Source organism: Pseudorca crassidens, chromosome 7, assembly GCF_039906515.1.
Source record: "Pseudorca crassidens isolate mPseCra1 chromosome 7, mPseCra1.hap1, whole genome shotgun sequence".
Lineage (NCBI taxonomy): Eukaryota > Metazoa > Chordata > Mammalia > Artiodactyla > Delphinidae > Pseudorca > Pseudorca crassidens.
In genome coordinates this window covers 56174598-56196720 of record NC_090302.1, presented here as the reverse complement: position 1 = coordinate 56196720, position 22123 = coordinate 56174598, and the positions used below count along the sequence as shown (strand labels likewise).

The 22123-nt window shown below is 34.5% G+C and overlaps 1 protein-coding gene across 5 annotated transcripts in view; it reads left to right on the top strand.

The window, feature by feature from the left end:
* The window catches only part of BRD10 (bromodomain containing 10), a 103980-nt gene that overhangs the window by 65039 nt on the left and 16818 nt on the right, over positions 1-22123 (top strand). For 4 of the 5 annotated variants that reach the window (XM_067744323.1, XM_067744321.1, XM_067744324.1 and 1 more), the window contains one exon: positions 13299-13388. The exons of the other annotated variant lie outside the window; for it this stretch is intronic. In XM_067744323.1, the coding sequence (XP_067600424.1) occupies positions 13299-13388 (90 nt within the window). The remainder of the gene's footprint in view (positions 1-13298; positions 13389-22123) is intronic. 5 annotated transcript variants of the gene reach the window in all.

Sequence of the window (22123 nt, the reverse complement as noted above, 5' to 3'; positions counted from 1 at the left end):
TTAACACAGCTATATATGAACTTCAGAGAGAATATTAAGTAAACGTTAATTGAATGGTTTTTTAAACATTTCTGCAAAAAGAAAAAAGTACTTGTATGTACTGCTATCTGATTATGTGAAGAGTTTTCTGTTTGTAGTTGATACTAGAATAAGCAGAGAAGTTCACCCTAGTTAAATAATACTTTTATTTTCTACTTTATGAAAGATGAGTTTCTACAACAAATGACTATTTCTTTAAAATTTTTCTTTGTATTAGCGTGTCCAATCTATTTCTGGTTTAGATTATAAAATTAACACTTAATTGCCAAAAAAAAAAAGTGATGTTAAAATGAATTTCTGTGAGTCTCAAAACTAAAGAAGAAAGTAAAGGAGTAATAACTATGAAAATATTGATAATATGTAATGTGAGTTTTACAGTTACCTGTATCCAAAAATGTAGACACATCTTTTTTTCAGTAAAAATTCTATTTTGGAAGTGTTTTTTATGGAAGCTACTAATTGGTAAAATTTAATACTTTTAAATGAACAGTAAAAGAAAATAGACATATTTTTCTTTTAGTATTTTAGAGTATTTTTAATGACATCCTTAGGATGAATTACAACCATTTCTACAAAATCCTTTTATATAAAGTAACCTTGGTTCCAGCATATTCAGTTAAAAACAAAAAAGTGTATTTACTGTTTACTTAGAGGCTTTTCTACCATTGCTTGTGTGTGTTATTTAATGCTATAATAGTATATTGTCATTCATTCTTCCACTGATTTCATGCTAGCCTTTGCTATTTCTCCCACTCATTTTTTCCTTAATCCCTCAAAGTATTCATCCTGGCAGTATGGATCTCAGAACAGATCTGGTCCACTGTTGATATTCCCCTTCATTCCTGTATTAATGGATGGATTTTTATATGTAATAAGTGGCACAGACAGCATAGACAGTTTTTGTTTTGTTTTTTTTAATTGCAGGTGGTATTCATTAGTGAGGCATGAAATCAGCTTAGTGGATTGCATGACCAGCATTTCTTTTTTAAGCTAACAAAATTAAAATAGAAATTTTAAGAGTTTCAAATATAATAAGGGTAATATTGTTTCATAAAACTTTGGTTTCCATTGTGTGTGTTTACTGACATGCAGTGTAAATGTATTTTTGACCATGGGTTGGGGGCAAAAAAGTATGAAAAACACTGTCGTAAATGATGTTTTTAGTTAGTTACCGACCATTTGCTTACCACTCAGAAACTTAAGGTCAAAAGTACATGTTTTGCTAGATTGAACTGTTTAAAATAAAGTGCTCTTCCTGGTTCTTAAGGTGTCCTAGAAAGAAGGCAGGGTTGGGGGTGAGAGAGGGGTGTGTGTGTGTGTGTGTGTGTGCGTGCGTGCGTGCGTGCGTGTGTGTGTGTGTGTGTGGCTAGGGTTGGGAAATAGACTTATGAGAACAGTTGTTCTTATGCCTGGTTTACAATTTAAATACCATGGTATTACTGAGAAAGAAAATTGACAGCCATTTCCCAGGAAATAGGTCATTTGCTTCAACTAAGCAAAGAATAGGACATAGTATTAGTCACTAGTAAACTTTATTGTTACATGCAAAACTTATAGTTTTGCCTCTCATAATAATTCTATGTAGTTTGTTTCTTTAATTATTTGAAAGACTCCTACATATAAGAAGACTGGTTATTATATAACAAAGAACTGAATTTATTTCCTTCTCAAAAGCTCTAGCAGTATGACATTTAGCACCTCAGAAACATATCCAGGAATGAAATTGTGTGAAATTTTGATTTTTGTAGTTGTTGTATTTAAGTTCTGGTGAATTAAAAAAGTGAATCCTGTTTTGACCTCAGCTACTTTTTAATTTGATAGTGGTTGTTGACTTTTTTAAAACTAGATCAAACCTATAAGCCTGTTTGCTTCAGGAAGAATCCGTGTTTATTTATATACACAACTAAAATATCTATACCTCAGTGTGAAAAAATAATCATCCCACCCCTGTTTAAAGTATACACTGTAAGCAGTCAAAGACCTATTGTATTTATATTTGTGTATATATTATAATGGGACTACCCATATCTGTACCAGTTTTTCCTAGCAGTTATATCAGTGGTTCTCAAACTTTAAATAGTATAAAAATAATCTGATACTTTTATTAAAAATGAAAAATCCTGGGTTTCATCCTCTAAGGGTCCATCCTTGATTCAGTGGGTTTAGGTGGATGTCAGTAATCTGGATAGTGCTTAAGCATATGGATTCTGGAACCAGGCTACTTAGGTTCGAATGCCATCTTAGCCCTAACTTGATAACCTTAGGTAAGTTACTTAACTGCTCAAAGCTTCCAATTCCTCATCTGTACAATGGAATAATAATAGTTCCCACTCCTAGGATTGTTGTGAGGATTAAATGATAGAACTTACTGTTTTATTATCTTATTTATTTTTTCAAATAAGCATGCCAGATGCTTTAGACGAAAAGTACTGTGTTTATGAGCAGGAAAATCAATCAATTAAGAGCATCTATTACTGACCTTTACCACTTTTTCCAGGAACTTAAGACCTTGAAATAAATCTCAGATTTGGTCATATTTTATAAATCATGAAATTTCATCATTAAGCATAAAAGTATTTCAAAAGTGAAAAACTGGATAATATTATTTGCATCATTATATTAGAGGGAAAACTTATGCTGAGCCCTCCCTACTCTAGTGTTATGTCGGGTTATACATTTGGCATATAGGGGAACTTGTCATGTTTTTCTACTTAGCAATAATTGTAAAAAGTTAGGAAATATTTTTATTTTTAGTCTTTAGCATGTTGGTGATAAAAACTTTTATGTCAAATTTAACAGTTACTGATTACTCTGTTAAACTGACTAAATTATTTTTTGTTTTTCTGTGTTAGTTTTTTTTTTTTTTTTTTTGCGGTACGCGGGCCTCTCACTGTTGTGGCCTCTCCCGTTGCGGAGCACAGGCTCCGGACGCGCAGGCTCAGCGGCCATGGCTCACGGGCCCAGCCGCTCCGCGGCATGTGGGATCTTCCTGGACCGGGGCACGAACTCACGTCCCCTGCATCGGCAGGCGGACTCTCAACCACTGCGCCACCAGGGAAGCCCTCTGTGTTAGTTTTATAATGTAAGACTTTTATATTGAAAAGTGAATATTGATTTTCTTAATAAAGTTCATTTTTACCCAGGAGCCTTTTAATTTGTTTAATATTTGAGAGAGAAATTTAATATGTGAATTCTCTTTTTGTACACAGTTATAACAGTCATACAAAGTGTTCTTTATATATATATATATATATATTTTTTAGCATCTTTATTGGAGTATAATTGCTTTACAATGGTGTGTTAGTTTTTGCTTTATATCAAAGTGAATCAGCTATACATACACATATATCCCCATATCTCCTCCCTCTTGCGTCTCCCTCCCACCCTCCCTATCCCACCCCTGGAGGTGGTCAAAAAACACTGAGCTGATCTCCCTGTGCTATGTGGCTGCTTCCCACTAGCTATCTATTTTACATTTGATAGTGTGTATATGTCCATGCCACTCTCTCACTTCTTCCCAGCTTACCCTTCCCACTCCCCATGTCCTCAAGTCCATTCTCTACTTCTGTGACTTTATTCCTGTCCTGGCCCTAGGTTCTTCAGAACCATTTTTTTTTTTTTTTTTTTTTTTTGTTGGGGTATGCGGGCCTCTCACTGTTGTGGCCTCTCCCGTTGCGGAGCACAGGCTCCGGACGCGCAGGCTCAGCGGCCATGGCTCACGGGCCCAACCGCTCCGCAGCATGTGGAATCCTACCGGACGGGACACGAACCCGCGTCCCCTACATCGGCAGGCGGACTCCCAACCACTGTGCCACCAGGGAAGCCCAGAACCATTTTTTTCTTTCAGATTCCATATATATGTGTTAGCATACAGTATTTGTTTTTCTCTTTCTGCCTTAGTTCACTCTGTATGACAGACTCTAGGTCCATCCACCTCATTACAAATAACTCAATTTCGTTTCCTTTTATGGCTGAGTAGTATTCCATTGTATGTATGTGCCACATCTTCTTTATCCATTCATCTGTGGATGGACACTTAGGTTGCTTTCGTGTCCTGGCTGTTGTAAATAGAGCTTCAGTGAACGTTGGGGTACATGAATGACTCTTTTTGAATTATGGTTTCCAGGGTATATGCCCAGTAGTGGGATTGCTGGGTCATATGGTAATTCTATTTTTAGATTTTTGAAGGAACCTCCATACTGTTCTCCGTAGTGACTGTATCAATTTACATCCCCACCAACAGTGCAAGACGGTTCCCTTTACTCCAGACCCTCTCCAGCAGTTGTTTGTAGATTTTTTGGTGATGGCCATTCTGATTGGTGTGAGGTGATACCTCATTGTAGTTTTGATTTGCACTTCTCTAATGATTAGTGATGTTGAGCATCCTTTCATATGTTTGTTGGCAATCTGTATATCTTCTTTGGAGAAATGTCTGTTTAGGTCTTCTGCCCATTTTTGGATTGGGTTGTTTGTTTTTTGATATTAAGCTGCATGAGCTGCTTGTATATTTTGGAGATTAATCCTTTGTCAGTTGCATCATTTGCAAATATTTTCAACCATTCTCCGGGTTGTCTTTTTGTCTTGACATGTTTCCCTTTGCTGTGCAAAAGCTTTTAATTTTCATTAGGTCCCATTTGTTTCTTGTTTTTATTTCTATTTCCCTAGGAGGTGGGTCAGAAAGGATCTTGCTGTGATTTATGTCATAGAGTGTTCTGCCTATGTTTTCCTCTAAGAGTTTTATAATGTCTGGCCTTACCTTTAGGTCTTAAATCCATTTTGAGTTTATTTTTGTGTATGGTGTTAGGGTGTGTTCTAATTTCATTCTTTTACATGTAGCTGTCTGGTTTTCCCAGCACCACTTATTGAGGAGGCTGTCTTTTCTCCATTGTATATTCTTGCCTCCTTTATCAAAAATAAGGTGACCATATGGGTGTGGGTTTGTCATATATGGCCTTTATTATGTTGAGATAGGTTCCCTCTTTGCCTACCTTCTGGAGGGTTTTTATCATAAATGGGTGTAGAATTTTGTCGAAAGCTTTCTCTGCATCTATTGAGATGATCATGTGGTTTTTCTCCTTCAGTTTGTTAATATGGTTTATCACATTAATTTGCGTATATTGAAGAATCCTTGCATTCCTGGGTAAACCCCACTTGATCATGGTGTATGATCCTTTTAATGTGCTGTTGGATTCTGTTTGCTAGTATTTTGTTGAGGATTTTTGCATCTGTGTTCATCAGTGATATTGGCCTGTAGTTTTCTGTCTTTGTGACATCTTTGTCTGGTTTTGGTATCAGGGTGATGGTGGCCTTGTAGAATGAGTTTGGGAGTGTTCCTCCCTCTGCTATATTTTGGAAGAATTTGAGAAGGATAGGTGTTAGCTCTTCACTAAATGTTTGATAGAATTCGCCTGTGAAGCCATCTGGTTCTGGGCTTTTGTTTGTTGGCAGACTTTTAATCACAGTCTCAATTTCAGTGCTTGTGACTGGTCTGTTTATATTTTCCGTTTCTTCCTGGTTCAGTCTCAGAAGGTTGTGCTTTTCTAAGAATTTGCCCATTTCTTCCAGGTTGTCCATTTTATTGGCATGGAGTTGCTTGTAGTAATCTCTCATGATCCTCTGTATTTCTTCAGTGTCAGTTGTTACTTCTCCTTTTTCATTTCTAATCCTATTCACTTGAGTCTTCTCCCTTTTTTTCTTGATGAGTCTGGCTAATGGTTTATCAATTTTGTTTATCTTCTCAAAGAACCAGCTTTTAGTTTTATTGATCTTTGCTATCATTTCCTTCATTTCTTTTTCATTTATTTCTGATCTGATCTTTACGGTTTCTTTCCTTCTGCTAACTTCGGGGTTTTTTTGTTCTTCTTTCTCTAATTGCTTTAGGTGGAAGGTTAGGTTGTTTATTTGATATTTTTCTTGTTTCTTGAGGTAGGATTGTATTGCTATAAACTTCCCTCTTAGGACTGCTTTTGCTGCATCCCATAGGTTTTGGGTCGTCGTGTTTTCATTGTCATTTGTTTCTAGGTATTTTATGATTTCCTCAGTGATCTCTTGGTTATTTAGTAGTGTATTTAGCCTCCATGTGTTTGTATTTTTTTACAGATTTTTACCTGTAATTGATATCTAGTCTCATAGCGTTGTGGTCAGAAAAGATACTCGATACGATTTCAATTTTCTTAAAATTAGCAAGGCTTGATTTGTGACCCAAGATATGATCTATCCTGGAGAATGTTCCATGAGCAGTTGAAAAGAAAGTGTAATCTGCTCTTTTTGGATGGAATGTCCTATAGATATCAATTAAGTCCATCTTGTTTAATGTATTGTTAAAGCTTGTGATTTCCTTATTTATTTTCATTTTGGATGATCTGTCCATTGGTGAAAGTGGGGTGTTAAAGTCCCCTGCTATGATTGTGTTACTGTCAGTTTCCTCGTTTATGGCTGTTAGCATTTGCCTTATGTTTTGAGGTGCGCCTATGTTGGGGGCATAAATATTTACAATTATTGTATCTTCTTCTTGGATTGATCCCTTGATCATTCTGTAATGTCCTTCTTTGTCTCTTGTAATAGTCTTTATTTTACAGTCTATTTTGTTTGATATGAGGCTTGCTACTCCAGCTTTCTTTTGATTTCCATTTGCATGGAATATCTTTTACATCCCCTCACTTTTAGTCTGTATGTGTCCCTAGGTCTGAAGTGGGTCTCTTATAGACAGCATATATATGGGTCTTGTTTTTGTATCCATTCAGCCAGTCTATGTCTGTTGGTGGGAGATTAATCTATTTACATTTAAAGTAGTTATCAATATGTTTGTTCCTATTACCATTTTCTTAATTGTTTTGGGTTTGTTATCATAGGTCTCTTCCTTCTCTTGTGTTTCCTACCTAGAGAAGTTCCTTTAGCATTTGTTGTAAAGCTGGTTTGGTGACACTGAATTCTATTAGCTTTTGCTTGTCTGTAAAAGTTTTAATTTCTCCATCAAATCTGAATGAGATCCTTGCTGGGTAGAGTAATCTTAGTTGTAGGTTTTTCCCTTTCATCACTTTAAATATGTCCTGCCGCTTGCTCTGGCTTGCAGAGTTTCTGCTGGAAGATCTGCTGGTAACCTCATGGGGATTCCCTTGTATACTAATCATTGCTTTTCCCTTGCTGCTTTTAATATTTTTTCTTTGTATTTAATTTTTGATAGTTTGATTCATACGTGTCTTGGCGTGTTTCTCCTTTCATTCATCCTGTATGTGACTCTCTGCGCTTCATGGACTTTATTGACTCCTTCCTTTCCCATACTGGGGGACTTTTCCACTATAATCTCTTCAAATATTTTCTCAGTCCCTTTCTTTTTCTCTTCTTCTGGGACCCCTATCATTCGAATATTTGTGCGTTTAATGTTGTCCCAGAGGTCTCTGAGACTGTCCTCAGTTGTTTCATTCTTTTTTCTTTATTCTGCTCTGTGGTAGTTATTTCCACTATTTTATCTTCCAGTCACTTATCTGTTCTTCTGCCTCAGTTATTCTGCTATTGATTCCTTCTAGAGAATTCTTAATTTCATTTGTTGTGTTGTTCATCATTATTTGTTTGCTCTTTAGTTCTTCTGGGTCCTTGTTAAATGTTTCTTGTATTTTGTCCATTCTATTTCCTAGATTTTGGATCATCTTTACTCTCATTATTCTGAATTCTTTTTCAGGTAGACTGCCTATTTCTTCTTCATTTGTTTGGTCAGGTGGGTTTTTACCTTGATGCTTCATCTGCTGTGTGTTTCTCTGTCTTCTCATTTTGCTTATCTTACTGTGTTTGGGGTCTCCTTTTCGCAGGCTGCAGCTTCGTGGTTCCCGTTGTTTTTGGTGTCTGCCCCCTGTGGCTAAGGTTGGTTCAGTGGGTTATGTCGGCTTTGTGGTGGAGGGGACTAGTGCCTGTGTTCTGGTGGATGAGGCTGGATCTTGTCTTTCTGGTGGGCAGGACCACATCTGGTGGTGTGTTTTGGGGTATCTGTGACCTTATTATGATTTTAGGCAGCCTCTCTGCTAATGGGTGGGGTTGTGTTCCTGTCTTGCTAGTTGTTTGGCATAGGGTGTTCAGCACTGTAGCTTGCTGGTTGTTGAGTGGAGGTAGGTCTTATCATTGAGATGGAGATCTCTGGAAGCACTTTTGCCATTTGATATTACGTGGAGCTGGGAGGTCTCTGGTGGACCACTGTCCTGAACTCGGCCCTCCCACCTCAGAGGCACAGGCCTGACACCTGGCTGGAGCACCAAGACCCTGTCAGCCACACGGCTCAGAAGAAAAAGGAGAAAAAGGGAAAGAAAGAAAGAAAAATAATAATAAAGTAAAGTTATTAAAATTTTAAAAAATTATCAAAAATTAAAAAGTCATACAAAAAAGAGAGAGCAACCAAACCAATAAACAAATCCACCAATGATAACAAGTGCTAAAAACTATACTAAAAAAAAAAAAGGACAGAGAGAACCCTAGGACAAATGGTAAAAGCAAAGCTATACAGAGAAAATCACACAAAAGCATACACATACACACTCACAAAAAGAGACAAAGGATAAAAAATATATATATCTTTTGGGAAGTCTGAGGTCTTCTGCCAGCGTTTAGTAGGTGTTCTATAGGATTTTTTCCATATGTAGATGTATTTCTGATGTATCTAGGGGGAGGAAGGTGATCTCCACGTCTTACTCCTCTGCCATCTTGAAGGTCCCAGAAAGTATTCTTAAAGCTTAGTTTGTCAGGTCTCAATAAGATAAGTCTTTAAAATAATTTAAAAGCCTTAGTTACCGTGACTCTGCTTTTTGTTGGTAATCAAAATCTTTCATGTCATGTGTACTTGTTCCTATTCCATATATGTGACTTATTCGAAAGGCTCCTTTGCAAAGGAAATCCAGAATCCAGCTGTTGACTAAGACTTACATAGTAGTATTATTTTTAAACATAAGCATAAACTCACTGATCCAACATACCTCTGAAAAAACTCTATTTTTCCGTTTAACCAATGGAGAAACTAAGGGATATGAAATAAAGTACTATCTTCAATGTGACAAATTGGGACCAAAAGTAAAATTAGAGTTTAACTGCTTCACTGAGTTAAGGACCTTTTGATTGTATTGTTATTTTGAATTGCTACCTTTTTTCTTTAAAAGTATTTTTCTTTACACATCCTTATCCTTCTCATTTGTTCTTCATTCATGTGAAATGTATCCTAATAAAATGAGTATTTTCAACTTCAGCTTTTTGTTTCACTTTTAACATCATGGGGTTTTACTTTCCCCTTAAAATTTTTTCCATTTTTATATATAGTACATTGAGAGAAACATCAGGTTTTAATCATATAGTGGTATAAAATGTTTTAACTTGTTAATCAGACTTACTTGTCATGTCACACATGATATCTTCATTTGCAAGTTTTGAAGTAGTCAGTATTGCTGATATGATGATCATAGAAGTGAGAAGGAATTTTCCTGTCATCATAGTCTTAACAGATGTCAATATAATTTTATTTTAAATATAATATAGATTTTGAATTTACACCATGCATTTATTGTTTTACTTATAATTTTTTAAATAAATTATTGGAGTGTTTCATTAGAGTGGTAGTAAATGTGATCCATTTTATTTGGACCTATTCATTTTGACTGCATTGTTTTCCTTTTGCTTTTTAATGTAATTTACTATATTCTTTTACTTTTGTATGCTACCTTATTTGTGTCCTTTTTGGAATCAATAAAGTAAATACCTGTCAAACCTATTGAGTTTATACCCAAAGGGCATAATATCTAGCTTGAAGTAGTGATAAAATAAGAAATAATTTACTTTGTAATTTTTCTGAGATGTGGTCATGGAGTTCTTTCAATCTCTATAGGACCTCCCCTCCCTCACTGTATACACACACTTCTGCTTCTTGAGTTGGAGAGAGGGCCTTTTAATATTTACCATTTAATAGAAGTGAAAGCTTAGGTATAAATTAATTCTTAAAACTATAATACATGTTCAATTATTGTTAGTTTTTTTGTTTTATTTTGTTTAGAGGGAACCCTTAAAGAATATGATCTAGTAGGAGGAGGAGTCCTAGGTTCCATGGTTTTCTCTGAGTGTGTCATCTTAGGTTACTTTATCTCTGTTAATTTTAACTAGCTTGTATATGAATTGGAGATACACCTTTTTAGCCTTTGCCAGGGTTTGGACCAAATCACATTTTGGGGGCGGTTCCTTTCAGCTCTAATAAGATTTATGATTTTGTGACTCTCTCATGGGTTGCATCAAGTGAAAGGTTAATTTGAGGGAGAGTGTGACATCCTTGAAAAGGTTCTTCCTGGGGGATAAAGCTCTTCGTCTAACCTCTGCAGTATGACTGAAAACCTTCTCCTATGAGTGTTGGCAGTGTGACCCAGCTGTAATCCAAGCTGCTATGGAGCTTTCCTTTTTACCCCTGGAGGCACCGAGCCTTAGATATTTTTTTCAAATGTAAGGTAATGAGAAGGAGGTCTTAATAAGCTGTTTTGCTTTGTTCAAATAATGCATCTGTTCTCCTTATTGAGGTGAACATTTCTTATTGGATTGATTCTATTTTTAAAAGCACCATTTGAAAATGAATTGAGTTTAAAGGCCACACATATACCTTACTTTGTAGAGAGAAGGAATAGAGTGTATATATGACAGAATTGGCATAAATCAAATTATTTTTCCCTTGATATCAGTAATAAAATTAGAATTATGTTCCCATACAAGAATTTTCTAATATCTTGACTGTATATTTTGGGTATATATATTAGGTATTACGTATATATGTAGAGAGAGGTATATATTAGTATATAAAGAGTATAAATTGTCATGTAGATATTAAGTTATTTTAAGATAACTTCAAAGTAAATGTTGCTAAAAATATTTTGACCCTCAAATTCAGCAAAATTTATGTTTGAGTCATGTCATTTAAGAAACATTTGTCTTACCATTGTGCATTTAATTCACTATTCCATCCCCTATTTGGAAATTAATCTTTTTGAATTTTCATACTCATTTAGCTCCATACTACTAGCATGTTTCCATAGCCATGCAGATTTGTAATTCATAATCATTTAGTACATTATTGCTTAAAAATGTGATCTTCAGACCATACCTGGGAACTTGTTAGAAATGCAGAATCCTGTGTCCTGCTTCAGACCTACTAAATCAAAAACCTCCTTTTAACAAGATTCCCAGATGATCCTTATGCACGTTAAAGTTTGAGAAGCACTGATGTAGTACAGCTTACTTATAGCTCTTAGGCTGTGGAAATCATTCCTGATTTGACTTCACAACTGTGGTATCTGTTCCCTTAAACGGAATGTAAATATTTGCTTGCTAATTAAAAGATCTTAAATTTTTTAGGATGTGGTCAGGTGTAGGGGTATATGTTTTCATTGTTACCGTAAGTTTCTACAACGTACATGCAAAATGTACCCTTACTCCATGTGTAATGAGACAGCTGAGATGCAAGTGAAAACTCCTCTGAGCTTTGCCATATGTGCAAATGAGAAATCCATGGTGTGCTATTGACTAATACATCAAGTTCAGTGAAAAGGGTGTAACCATCTACAAGCTCTGTGGCAAATTTGACATGGTAGTCATAATAGCAGATTATACAATGGAAAGTTTAGTTCCCATTGAGTACTTTCTAGAAACCTGGTGTAGGGCCAGCATGGTTCTGAGGTTTTAGTGATATAACAGAAGTTGAAGACATTATCTAGTTCTAGAGGCACTTAGATAATTAGCTAGTGCACTGCTTAACCATCAGCATTTCTTCCATAATTCTAGATTTGGCAGATGGAAATGTGTAGTGTGTAATAAATATCAGCTGCACTGTCCTACTACATCATCTCATACTGTTTTCTATTCTGAAATTATTTAATTTGGGTTACTTAAATACATATTTTACCTGCTTTGTCAGTTCTGTGAGTTTGAAATTATGTAGATGTTTCTAATAATTGTTAATACTAAGTATAATTTATATTATCTGTGATAACTTTTTCTTTGTCTATTACGTTGAACCATGTTGCCATTTTTGTAGATCAAAGGCATATCAGCGATTTCATATGGTTCAACTTAATGATAAAGAAAGTGTCGGTGCTCCTAGTCTTTCATTTTTGTCACACAGTCATGAGGAATGATCTTGTTGTAACCTACTTTTGCTTTTGTTGTTTTTGTTTGTTTTCTTTTAAAAGAAAATATACCTTTTAGGAAAACAACACCCTTACAAGAAATTAATGAATGTAAGAAACATGGGACTGATAAAAATTTAATGATGAATTAGTAGCTTTATAAGTATAGTGGGTTTATTTTTCATTATCACACAGTATAAACATTACAAGATTTTCATTAATCTAAAACTTTTCCTCTATATGTGGTTGCAGTTATCTTTTAGAAATCTTCTATTTCTTTTTCACAACAGATTTTTTAAAATATAAGCTTAAATTATTTTAGAAAAAAAAGTAAAATGTATCAAATTGGAAAAATTCAGTATAATTATACAAGAACTAAAATGTAGTTACTAATATTTTTGTTATTGCTGCTGACACTTCACTGTTTAAATCTTTAGTAATTAAGCCAAACTAGTTTGATTATTAATTAATAACTAAAGACCAAGTGTTTTGGCCATTTGCCAGCATTACCAAGGTGAAATTAAATGAGCCACATAATTATGAAAGGAAATAGATGCTATCTCTGGAGATGGTCTTATTAAGGACTACTAAGAAGATCATATTAAGAATGTATACATAATTTCATTAACTTCTTTGAATATATTCATATAGTTGAAGTCCCTCTTTATTAGCAATCCCAACAGCAGTAATGCAATTTGTTAAATTGTATAGTTAGCAACCAAAGCAAAGGTAAAATGATAGTTCTCCAGGGGTGCATTTATTCACCTGCTAGGAGACTGCTTGATGAAGCATTTCTTAAAGGTGATTCAGTAACCTGTGAAATCTAGGGTGAGTTTCCAGATCTTTGTCATTCTGGGCTGAAAGTTAAGAATGTTAAAAAAAAAAAAAAAAAAAGTATCTGGATTATAAAGCAAACTGAAAGGTGGGGATGTGGGGTGAAAGCCTGAAGTTCATACATCATAACAAGTAAATACCTTTTAAAATATAAACTGCGGAGCTTTCTTTGCATTTTGCTGTTACAAAGACAAATAATTGTGAATTCAGTGTGTGTTAAAACAAATTCTGTTACCACATTTTGGGTGTTTTATATTATGTGTTATCAAGCTGTGTTTTTGTGTTTTATTTTAGCTTATTTGCACTAATCTTGATGAACTCAGGGAATTAATCACAAAAATCGAGAATGAACTCAAAGATCTGGAAAACAGTAGAAAAAAATCGGTAGGTGTTGATCCAAAAGTTCTATCTATTATTGTCAGCATTAAAATTTATTCCTGCTTCTTCCTAAAGCCTTTTTAAATCTTGTTGTCCTGAGTTACATAAAAATTTGCAATGAAAAATAGAAACATTGTTTCCTTTATTTCTCCTATGTGGTCTAGTTTTCATTTTTAATACACAAAAATGGTGCTGGGGCAAGTAAATTAATTTTGTTTGCCTGGTTTATATCAGGTATAGTTTTAGATATTTCCCAGTATACTGGTTGGTTGTTTTCTGACTGGTAGTTTTTTGGGTAGTGCTTACCTTATTATATATTATAATAATATAATTATTCTTAATTATAATTATATGTTTTTAATGGAAGTTTATTGCTTAGTAACATAAAATTTCAATTAGCTCTGACATAAATAACGTATGTAAATTGTTTAATCTTGCCCCAGATGTTTTTGATACATGCTTAACAATATGTCTTTTTTAAGAACCTTTATCAGCTGAAGGTCTTTTTTTAACTTTCACTATACTAAATTCACAATTAATCTTTACCTTCACTTTTTATTGTTCTTGAGAGACTAGCGTATAAGGGGCATTATTTTTATTCACTCAACACTTGGTAAAACAATTATTTATGAAATCAGTAATACCCATTTAACTGACATTTATAATTGTGTTATAGATTTGAAACACAATTACATACCAATAAATAAATGGAGAAGGCTTTAAGCATTGAAAAAAATCAATCACCATTAAAAAAAAATCCCTTTGTTTTATGCCTTAGGAACATCATGAAACCACTTTTAGGTCTTTGCTCAGAACCTGTTAATCTAGAATGATGTATGATAATAAGGTTAGTGATACAGCAAGCTTCATTCATATCAGCAGATTTGTTAAAGTCATTTTATATGCTGTTCAGAAAGAACATATTGGTAGCATTCTGAAGGAAGGAAGTTAAAGTACCATAAAAGTACAACCTTCTGAGGTCGTTTAATACAGAGGTAAAACAGCCTTAAGCATTTTGGAAGTCACTCATATGATACCCCTGAGAGTATAGCTATAATCTAAGAGATGGGATAATGTTCATACTGATAGCCATCAATTAAGAAGAAAACATGTTCAATACACATTGTGTACAATATATAATCTGAGAATGCAGAAAACTGTATATTTTACAATTATTTCCATTAAAAATGGTTTGAATCCTTATTAGACTGTGAGGGGTTTTTTGTTTTGTTTTGAGTATATCAGCAATCTCTTCATATGGAATGAACCCCAAGTGTTGTTTTAAAACTTATCTCTGTGATGTATTTCTCAAACTATATTAAAATATTTTTTCCTCAGCCAAAAGTGTTTTTTTAATATATTTTATATGTATGCTTATAAAGGACTGATTCTGTTCTTTAATAGGAAAGAATAGTCTTAATCAGGGTTTTATTTATAGTTTTTTTGCAGAAGCCATTTAGTCCATACTTCATGACTCTAAACAGAATTCTGTTAATTAAATTTGCTAATTGGTTTTTATTAGCTGCAGTTAGACAATAACATATGCATTTTAATTTATTCCCATATTATGAATTAGGGTTTTCTTCTTAATGAATAGTTTTAAGCATAATTGGCTTATATACTTATTTATAGTATGTATTGTAAGAGAAAAAGACTTTTGCAGGCATCCTTGAGTTTTCCTGTAAAGCCATCCACCCCGCTTCCATTGGTGGTATGAGGTATAAACATATTGCCTTCCTTCACAGGAACAAGTACAAGAGTAAAAGAAAACATAAATTACAAATATTTGACTCTATAGTCCTTGGGGACATGTTTATCAGAAAATTTTAGGTTATGTATGGGTTTTAACTGATTAGATTTTATGTCTCTAAATTTTTAACTTGTCCATGACCCTTGATATTTGCATATTAGTTTTAAAATATGTTTTCTGCTCTTCAAGAAATAGAAATTCTTGGAACTGAACTTAGTGGGGATAATGTTATTGAGATTACCAGTATACAGGCTACTTTCCCCTTAAATTACCTGACTAAACAACTGTTTTCATGAACAACTTATCTCAATCAATGAAATGGCCACACAGCATAAAGGAAATAATAGTAGAAGTTTGCATCTCAGTGCCATTCCTTATTTTTTTTTACAAAAGCTGATACTGAGTGTGATAAATGTTATTGTAATAGTTCACTTTATTGAATTTTTATGTTAGTATTGGAGAATACCAGTTTATTTGTCTGTCATCACTTGGGAATAAGGGGTTCCACTTAATTGCATTTTCTAGGAAGCTGAAACCTAAACCTTCAGTACTAAAATTCTTCCTTTAATCATTTAATGAAAAAATTTCCCTGCCTCCTTTATACTGAACATAATTTAACACTTTTTTGATGACTCAGGGATCATTATGAATATCCATAATTGTACTGATACCCTAAAAATCTATTGATCTCAGTTACTCTAAACATTCACCAATAGGCCTTTAGATTATGTATTTTGAAGGTTTTTGTCTGCTTGTTTTTTTGCTTTTGTTCTGTCTCTTCATTGTCAGCCTGTCATTTCTTATGTGTGTCCATGTACTCGCCCTAGCTGATATACTGTCGGTTACAAAGCAAGTATCCGTATTATTAGAATTAGGCTCATAGTAAGGACCTGAGGAATTTTATTAATGAAATATATGAACTTGGCAATAGTGATAGCCATTTTGCTTATTCCTTGCTTGGTGAGCTTCCTTCACTATTGCCAGACAAATGAAATATTAATATTGATCTTCATGAGAGGATATCACTGTAAAAAATAGTGTTTAGAGTCAAAACAATTCTTTTGGGTGGGCCAAAAAGTGCCTTCTGTTTTTTAAGTAAAAATAAAAGACACATTTTTCATTTTCACCAAGAACTTTATTGAACAGCGTATTCACCCTTTTGTTCCACTACCTTCTGCCATTTTTTAGGCAAGTTCATAGTTCCTGAAATACTTTTTATCTTTTTGAGCAAAGAACTGTTCCAGGTGCCTTTTATAGTCTTCCGGGGAATTGAAATTTTTTCCATTAATAGAATTTCTTAAAGACCGAAATAAATGGAAATCTAAAGGTGCAATATCTGGTGAATACGGCAGATGAATTAGAACTTCCCAGCCAAGCTGTAACAGTTTTGCCTGGTCATCAAAGAAACATGCAGTGCTGCGTTATCCTGATGGAAGATTATGCGTTTTCTGTTGACTAATTCTGGATGCTTTTCAGCGAGTGCTGCTTTCACTTGGTGTAATTGGGAGCAGTACTTGTTGGAGTTAATTGTTTGGCTTTCCAGAATGAGTTCATAATAGAGGACTCCCTTCCAGTCCCACTTATATACACAACATCACCTTCTTTGGATGACGACCGGCCTTTGGTGTGGTTGGCGGTCGTTCATTTTGCTTGCCCCACGATCTCTTCCATTCCACTTTATTGTACAGTATCCACTTTTCATCACAGGTCACAATTTGTTTTAAAAACAGAACGTTTTCTTTACATTTCAGTAGAGAATCGCATGTAGAAATATGGTCAAGAAGGTTTTTTGCTTAACTTATGTGGAACCCAAACATCAAAACAATTCGCATAACCAAGCTGATGCAAATGATTTTCAACGCTTGATTTGGATATTTTAAGTATGTCAGCAATTTCCTGCGTGGTATAATGTTGATTGTTCTCAATTATTGTTTCAATTTGATCACTATCAACTTCAACTGGTCTACCTTACTATGGAGCATCGTCCAGTGAGAAATCTCCAGCACGAAACTTTGCAAACCACTTTTGACACGTTTGATCAGTCAGAGCACCTTCTCCATACGCTGCACAAATCTTTTTGTGCGTTTCAGTTGCATTTTTACCTTTCTCGAAATAATAAAGCATAATATGCTGAAAATGTTGCTTTTTTCTTCCGTCTTCAATAGTAAAATGGCTGTCTTGGGCTTCCCTGGTGGCGCAGTGGTTGAGAGTCCGCCTGCCGATGCAGGGGACACGGGTTCATGACCCGGTCCGGGAAGATCCCACATGCCGCGGAGCGGCTGGGCCCGTGAGCCATGGCCGCTGAGCCTGTGTGTCCGGAGCCTGTGTTCCTCAACGGGAGAGGCCACAACAGAGGCCCGCGTGCCGAAAAAAAAAAAAAAAAGTCTGTCTTTTTTAAATCCGCACTGATATGACAGCTGTCACATATAATCTAACAAAATAGTTTCAAATGAAGTTAAAGACAGCTAAGTGCCACTAGAGCCATATTACGGAAAAAATCAAAGGAACCTTTTGGCCCACCCAATATTATTCAGCAGCAGCTTTCAGATCTACGATGGCTTCAGTAACAAGGAAGGACATATTCCATATAAACATTTGGTTGTCACAAATGCTCTTACTAAAGATAGAAATTACATATGTGATAGAGGATTTAATGTGGATTCGTTTAAAAACCTGGCTGCTTTTGGGAGCTCCTCTGCAGGGCCTTTCTAGATAGTTTTTCCTACCAAAGCAACAAGGAAGAATTACTCCATTTCCTCATCCAGGTCAACATTCCATTAAAAAAGCTTTCTTAATCTCTTAGAGGTTTTGCCATTGAGCTACTCATTGTACTGGAAGATTTACAATCTTTTAAAATCTAGATTGTTTACTTATTCTTGCAAGACAACTAATTCTACTTACGATTTATAATGTGAGGAGAGAAAAAATGATTTAATTTTCTGAGTTTGCTTTAGTTCACTTGATCCCATTACTTCATTTAAAGGCTTATTCAAAGAGAACTCAGCGTCCTTTACGTCCTCCAGTGCTATACCAGACATCTGACTGATATAAATAGAAGTATGTAGTTTGACAAAATCCTTTCATTTTGTCTATCTCATTATTATTTAGATCATAGGATTTTTTTAGTGCCCTAAAGGAGAAATCATGACACTTTATTGGTTTTTTTTTTTGTGGTTTTAGTCAAGAGAGAAAAATTGCATTTTGCTTAATTATTTGGAAAGTAGTCTTTTTAATTTAGGAAATTTATTAGTTTTCCAGAGAGAGCTAAGATATTGATAAATTTGCCTGATCCTATTGTATTTGAAATTTATTAGACATTTTTGCTGTGTAAATCATCAAACTTGGTAGATTTTTGTCAGGCTAATACAGAACTGGTTATATTTCTGAATTTCTCATGTGACCCTTTTTTTCTTACATTTCCTTAATTTCCATATGTTTTATATCATAATTTAGATCTTCAAAGAGGTTTCAGTCTTTTTGATAATGAAAAATCAGTATAGAGATAAGGAAAAGGGAACATTTGGCAAAAAAAAAGTTATAAGAAAAGAAAGCTTTTCTGGATTATGAAATGATAAATGATAGTCTTATCAATATAGATAAACTAAAATTTTAAATATAATACCCTGTCTTTCTAATACACCTTTTAGCAGTTAAGCACCTCCACACTGAGCAAGTTTTAAGACAGACTTCAAATATTTCTGTATTTCATATTCAGTATGTAAGAAAAGCTATAAAATTGCCTGGACTCTTTGATCCTATTATCCTAATTGATATTTAACTTTCATTTTCCCTCATTTTTCACCCTACTCCCCTACCCCTCAAAAAAGTAATTTACACAATAGTGTGTTCAGCAGACTGTCTCTAATAGTAGAAATTTGGGAAAAGCCCATATGTCCAACAGTAGGGAGATGACTAACCAAGCAATAATATTAACACAGTGGTATATCATATGGCTAGTAAAATAAAATATTTGTAGATCATTGTTACTACATGGAAGTATTCATGAAATGTTAAATTTTTTAAACATCCAAAAAATATATGCATAATTATTATAGTATGTCAAAGGCATGTTTTTAAGGCATGTTTAAGAGAATTAGAAAGGAATTTCAAGTCATGAATAAAATGAATCTCTTATGTTCTTAAAATAATTTAAATTCATAATACAATAATAGCATTTAATCTTGCCTAACCAAAGGCTGTGCATTAGCTAGATCAAACATTAGAGAAATCAGAAGCTTAGATCAGAGGTAGTGACACCCTAGTTTTTGGTCACAGAGTTTTGTAAAAGCCGGTGGTTATCAGTGAGTAATGATTCTGCCCACCCCACCCCTGCCTATCGCTGCTATGAGACTTTGGGAATGTCTGAAGACATTTTTGATTCACATAGTTGAAGAGGTGGTACTGGCACTTAATGGATAGAGGCCAGCCGTGCTGCTAAAAATATTCTACATTGTAATGATCCTACGGTGCACCTGACAGCCCCGCACAGCAAATAGTTATTGCCCTCAGATGTCAGTTGTGCAGAGATTGCAGAACCCTGGCATATGCCTGTTTTTGCTCAGGGCCCTAGTGTCTCATAAGTTGCTGCTGCCAGCTTATTATGGGGAGAAAACAAGTTGATGTTTTGACACTTAGGTAGAAATCAATGAAATCATATGCCAGATTCCATGATTGAGACCATTTTATCATATCGTATATTTCTAATTAAGACTTATATTTGATGGAACTTGTGAATGTCAGTATTAACCTTTACCCTTTATGATTCTCAGATAGTTAAAAGAATTCTTGACCTTAGCTTCAGATCCATCTCAGCTGTCTGCAATCCATTATGATTTATGGCCTCTTTTCAGTATGGTCACCATTTACCTTTTACCTTCATTATAGGAAATGAAGTTATAACTTGGTTGTATATGTATTTTCTTTGTTCATTTTTAAAAATATGATGGAAAACATTCTTAAAAAGTGAAGATATAGTAAGAAATAATACACAGGTAAATGGTAAAATATAGTCAAATTATGTATAAAACTTCACTTATGAATTTATATGAACCCCTAAATCATAGTTGCATATAGTAAAAGCTTGATATAAGGCAAAGAAATTATTATACATTAATCTTATTTTCTAACACCTGTAACAAAGAAATTTTACTCTATTATAGTGTAGGATTTTGGGATTTTTCCCTCTTCTCTCCATATCCCATTTGCTCAGTGAGGCATCAAATCAAAATTATTTTATAGCCATCTATTTAGAGTAAAAAGTCTATTTTACTACAGTATAAGGAACTTTAGATACATTCAGAATCCTGAATATGCCCTTATTAACTTAATAACTTTAGTTGTAGATATGGTTGCATCAATATCTAAATTGTCCTTAAATTAGTTTTGTTTAAGTTTTTGGCAATTACATCATTGTGTATCTTGTTTTCTTATTCTAGATCTTTTGATATGGTTAACAAAACTGAAAACTAGCTCATCTGTGGGGGGAAAAACACTCTGTCTTTAAATTGTCATAGTTAAAGCTTTCAAAAAATTAAAATAACCTTTCGGAAACCTTGTACAACAAATAAAATAAATAAGTTTCTTTACCTGTCATATTCTAGTCTTATTCATTAGGCAAATACTTCCTCACTGTTTTCTGTGTACTATTCATAATACCAAGGAACTTGGTTGAAATTCAGAGACTAAAACAAAGTCCTCATCCTCAAGGAATTCACTTTAGAGCTTAAGCTTTTTATCGCCAATCCTGGGGATAAATTTTTAATTTTAATCAGGATTGGTTGCGCTAACTCCTGTCCTTTTATAAAAGACTTAATCTTTTATTTTCAAGCCATTTTTTTAATTCAGAGATCACCAGACACTCTAGACACTTGCTTTACTTCCCTTATTGACATGTTAATATATTATCTGGGAGTGAGACTTTATGGATTTTACGAAGAATCAAATATTAACTGACTGTTCAAAATAATAGTAAGAAAAGAGAACTAGAAGACAGGAAACGTGAACCAGAACAATAGCTGTCTGGTAAGACAAAACTTCAATTGACTGTAGTCACTGAATTATCTGAAAATGCATTATCCTAATTTATTTACGGTAAGTCTTGCTTTGGGGCATTCTTTTTGACATTTAACTAACTACTCTGCTCAACTAAGAACTGGATTTTAACTCTTGTTAATAGTGCTCACTGTTTCAACTTACTGCAACGTGGCATAGTCTGTATCCCATCAGGGAAACTTTCTTAAAAACAATATTTGAACACCTCTTTTCTTCTAATAAAAGTTCCAATTAAAAGGGAAAACTGTTGTTTCGTATTTTTACATCAGCCAGAGAATTCATATTGCGTGTTCCCAGCATGGAGTGAGCTTCAAGGAAGAATTGAACTAGGTGACAGCTCCTTCTATACTTAGAACTTCATAGTGTGGCTTTTATTATTTGCCTTAAACTCTTTTGAATTAAATGTCACACACACTTATTCAAATGTAAGTAACAATCTAAATGCCAAATATTTTTCAAAGCCCCAAGTAAATTTGTATTATTTTCTATTTAATACTCTACTGCCTTTCAGTGGTAAGAGTTCTGGAAAATTGAATTTAAATCCGTGAGGTGCTTAAGACCAGAAAATGAGCTTCACATCATTCTCTTTTTTATATTACAGAAGATATCAAAATCTTTGGAAAGCCCCTAAAATTTAAAGATAGGGTAGTTTAACCTTTTGTGAACTAGGGAAAAATACCATCCAAAAAATAGAGAAGATTGAACAGTAACAGAACTTTCCTACCATCTTACCAGACTCTGTAAAAAAGGTAAAAATGGGGCTTCCCTGGTGGCTCAGTGGTTGAGAGTCTGCCTCCCGATGCAGGGCACATGGGTTCGTGTCCCGGTCTGGGAGGATCCCACGTGCCGCGGAGCGGCAGGGCCCGTGAGCCATGGCCACTGAGCCTGCGCGTCTGGAGCCTGTGCTCCGCAGCGGGAGAGGCCACAACAGTGAGAGGCC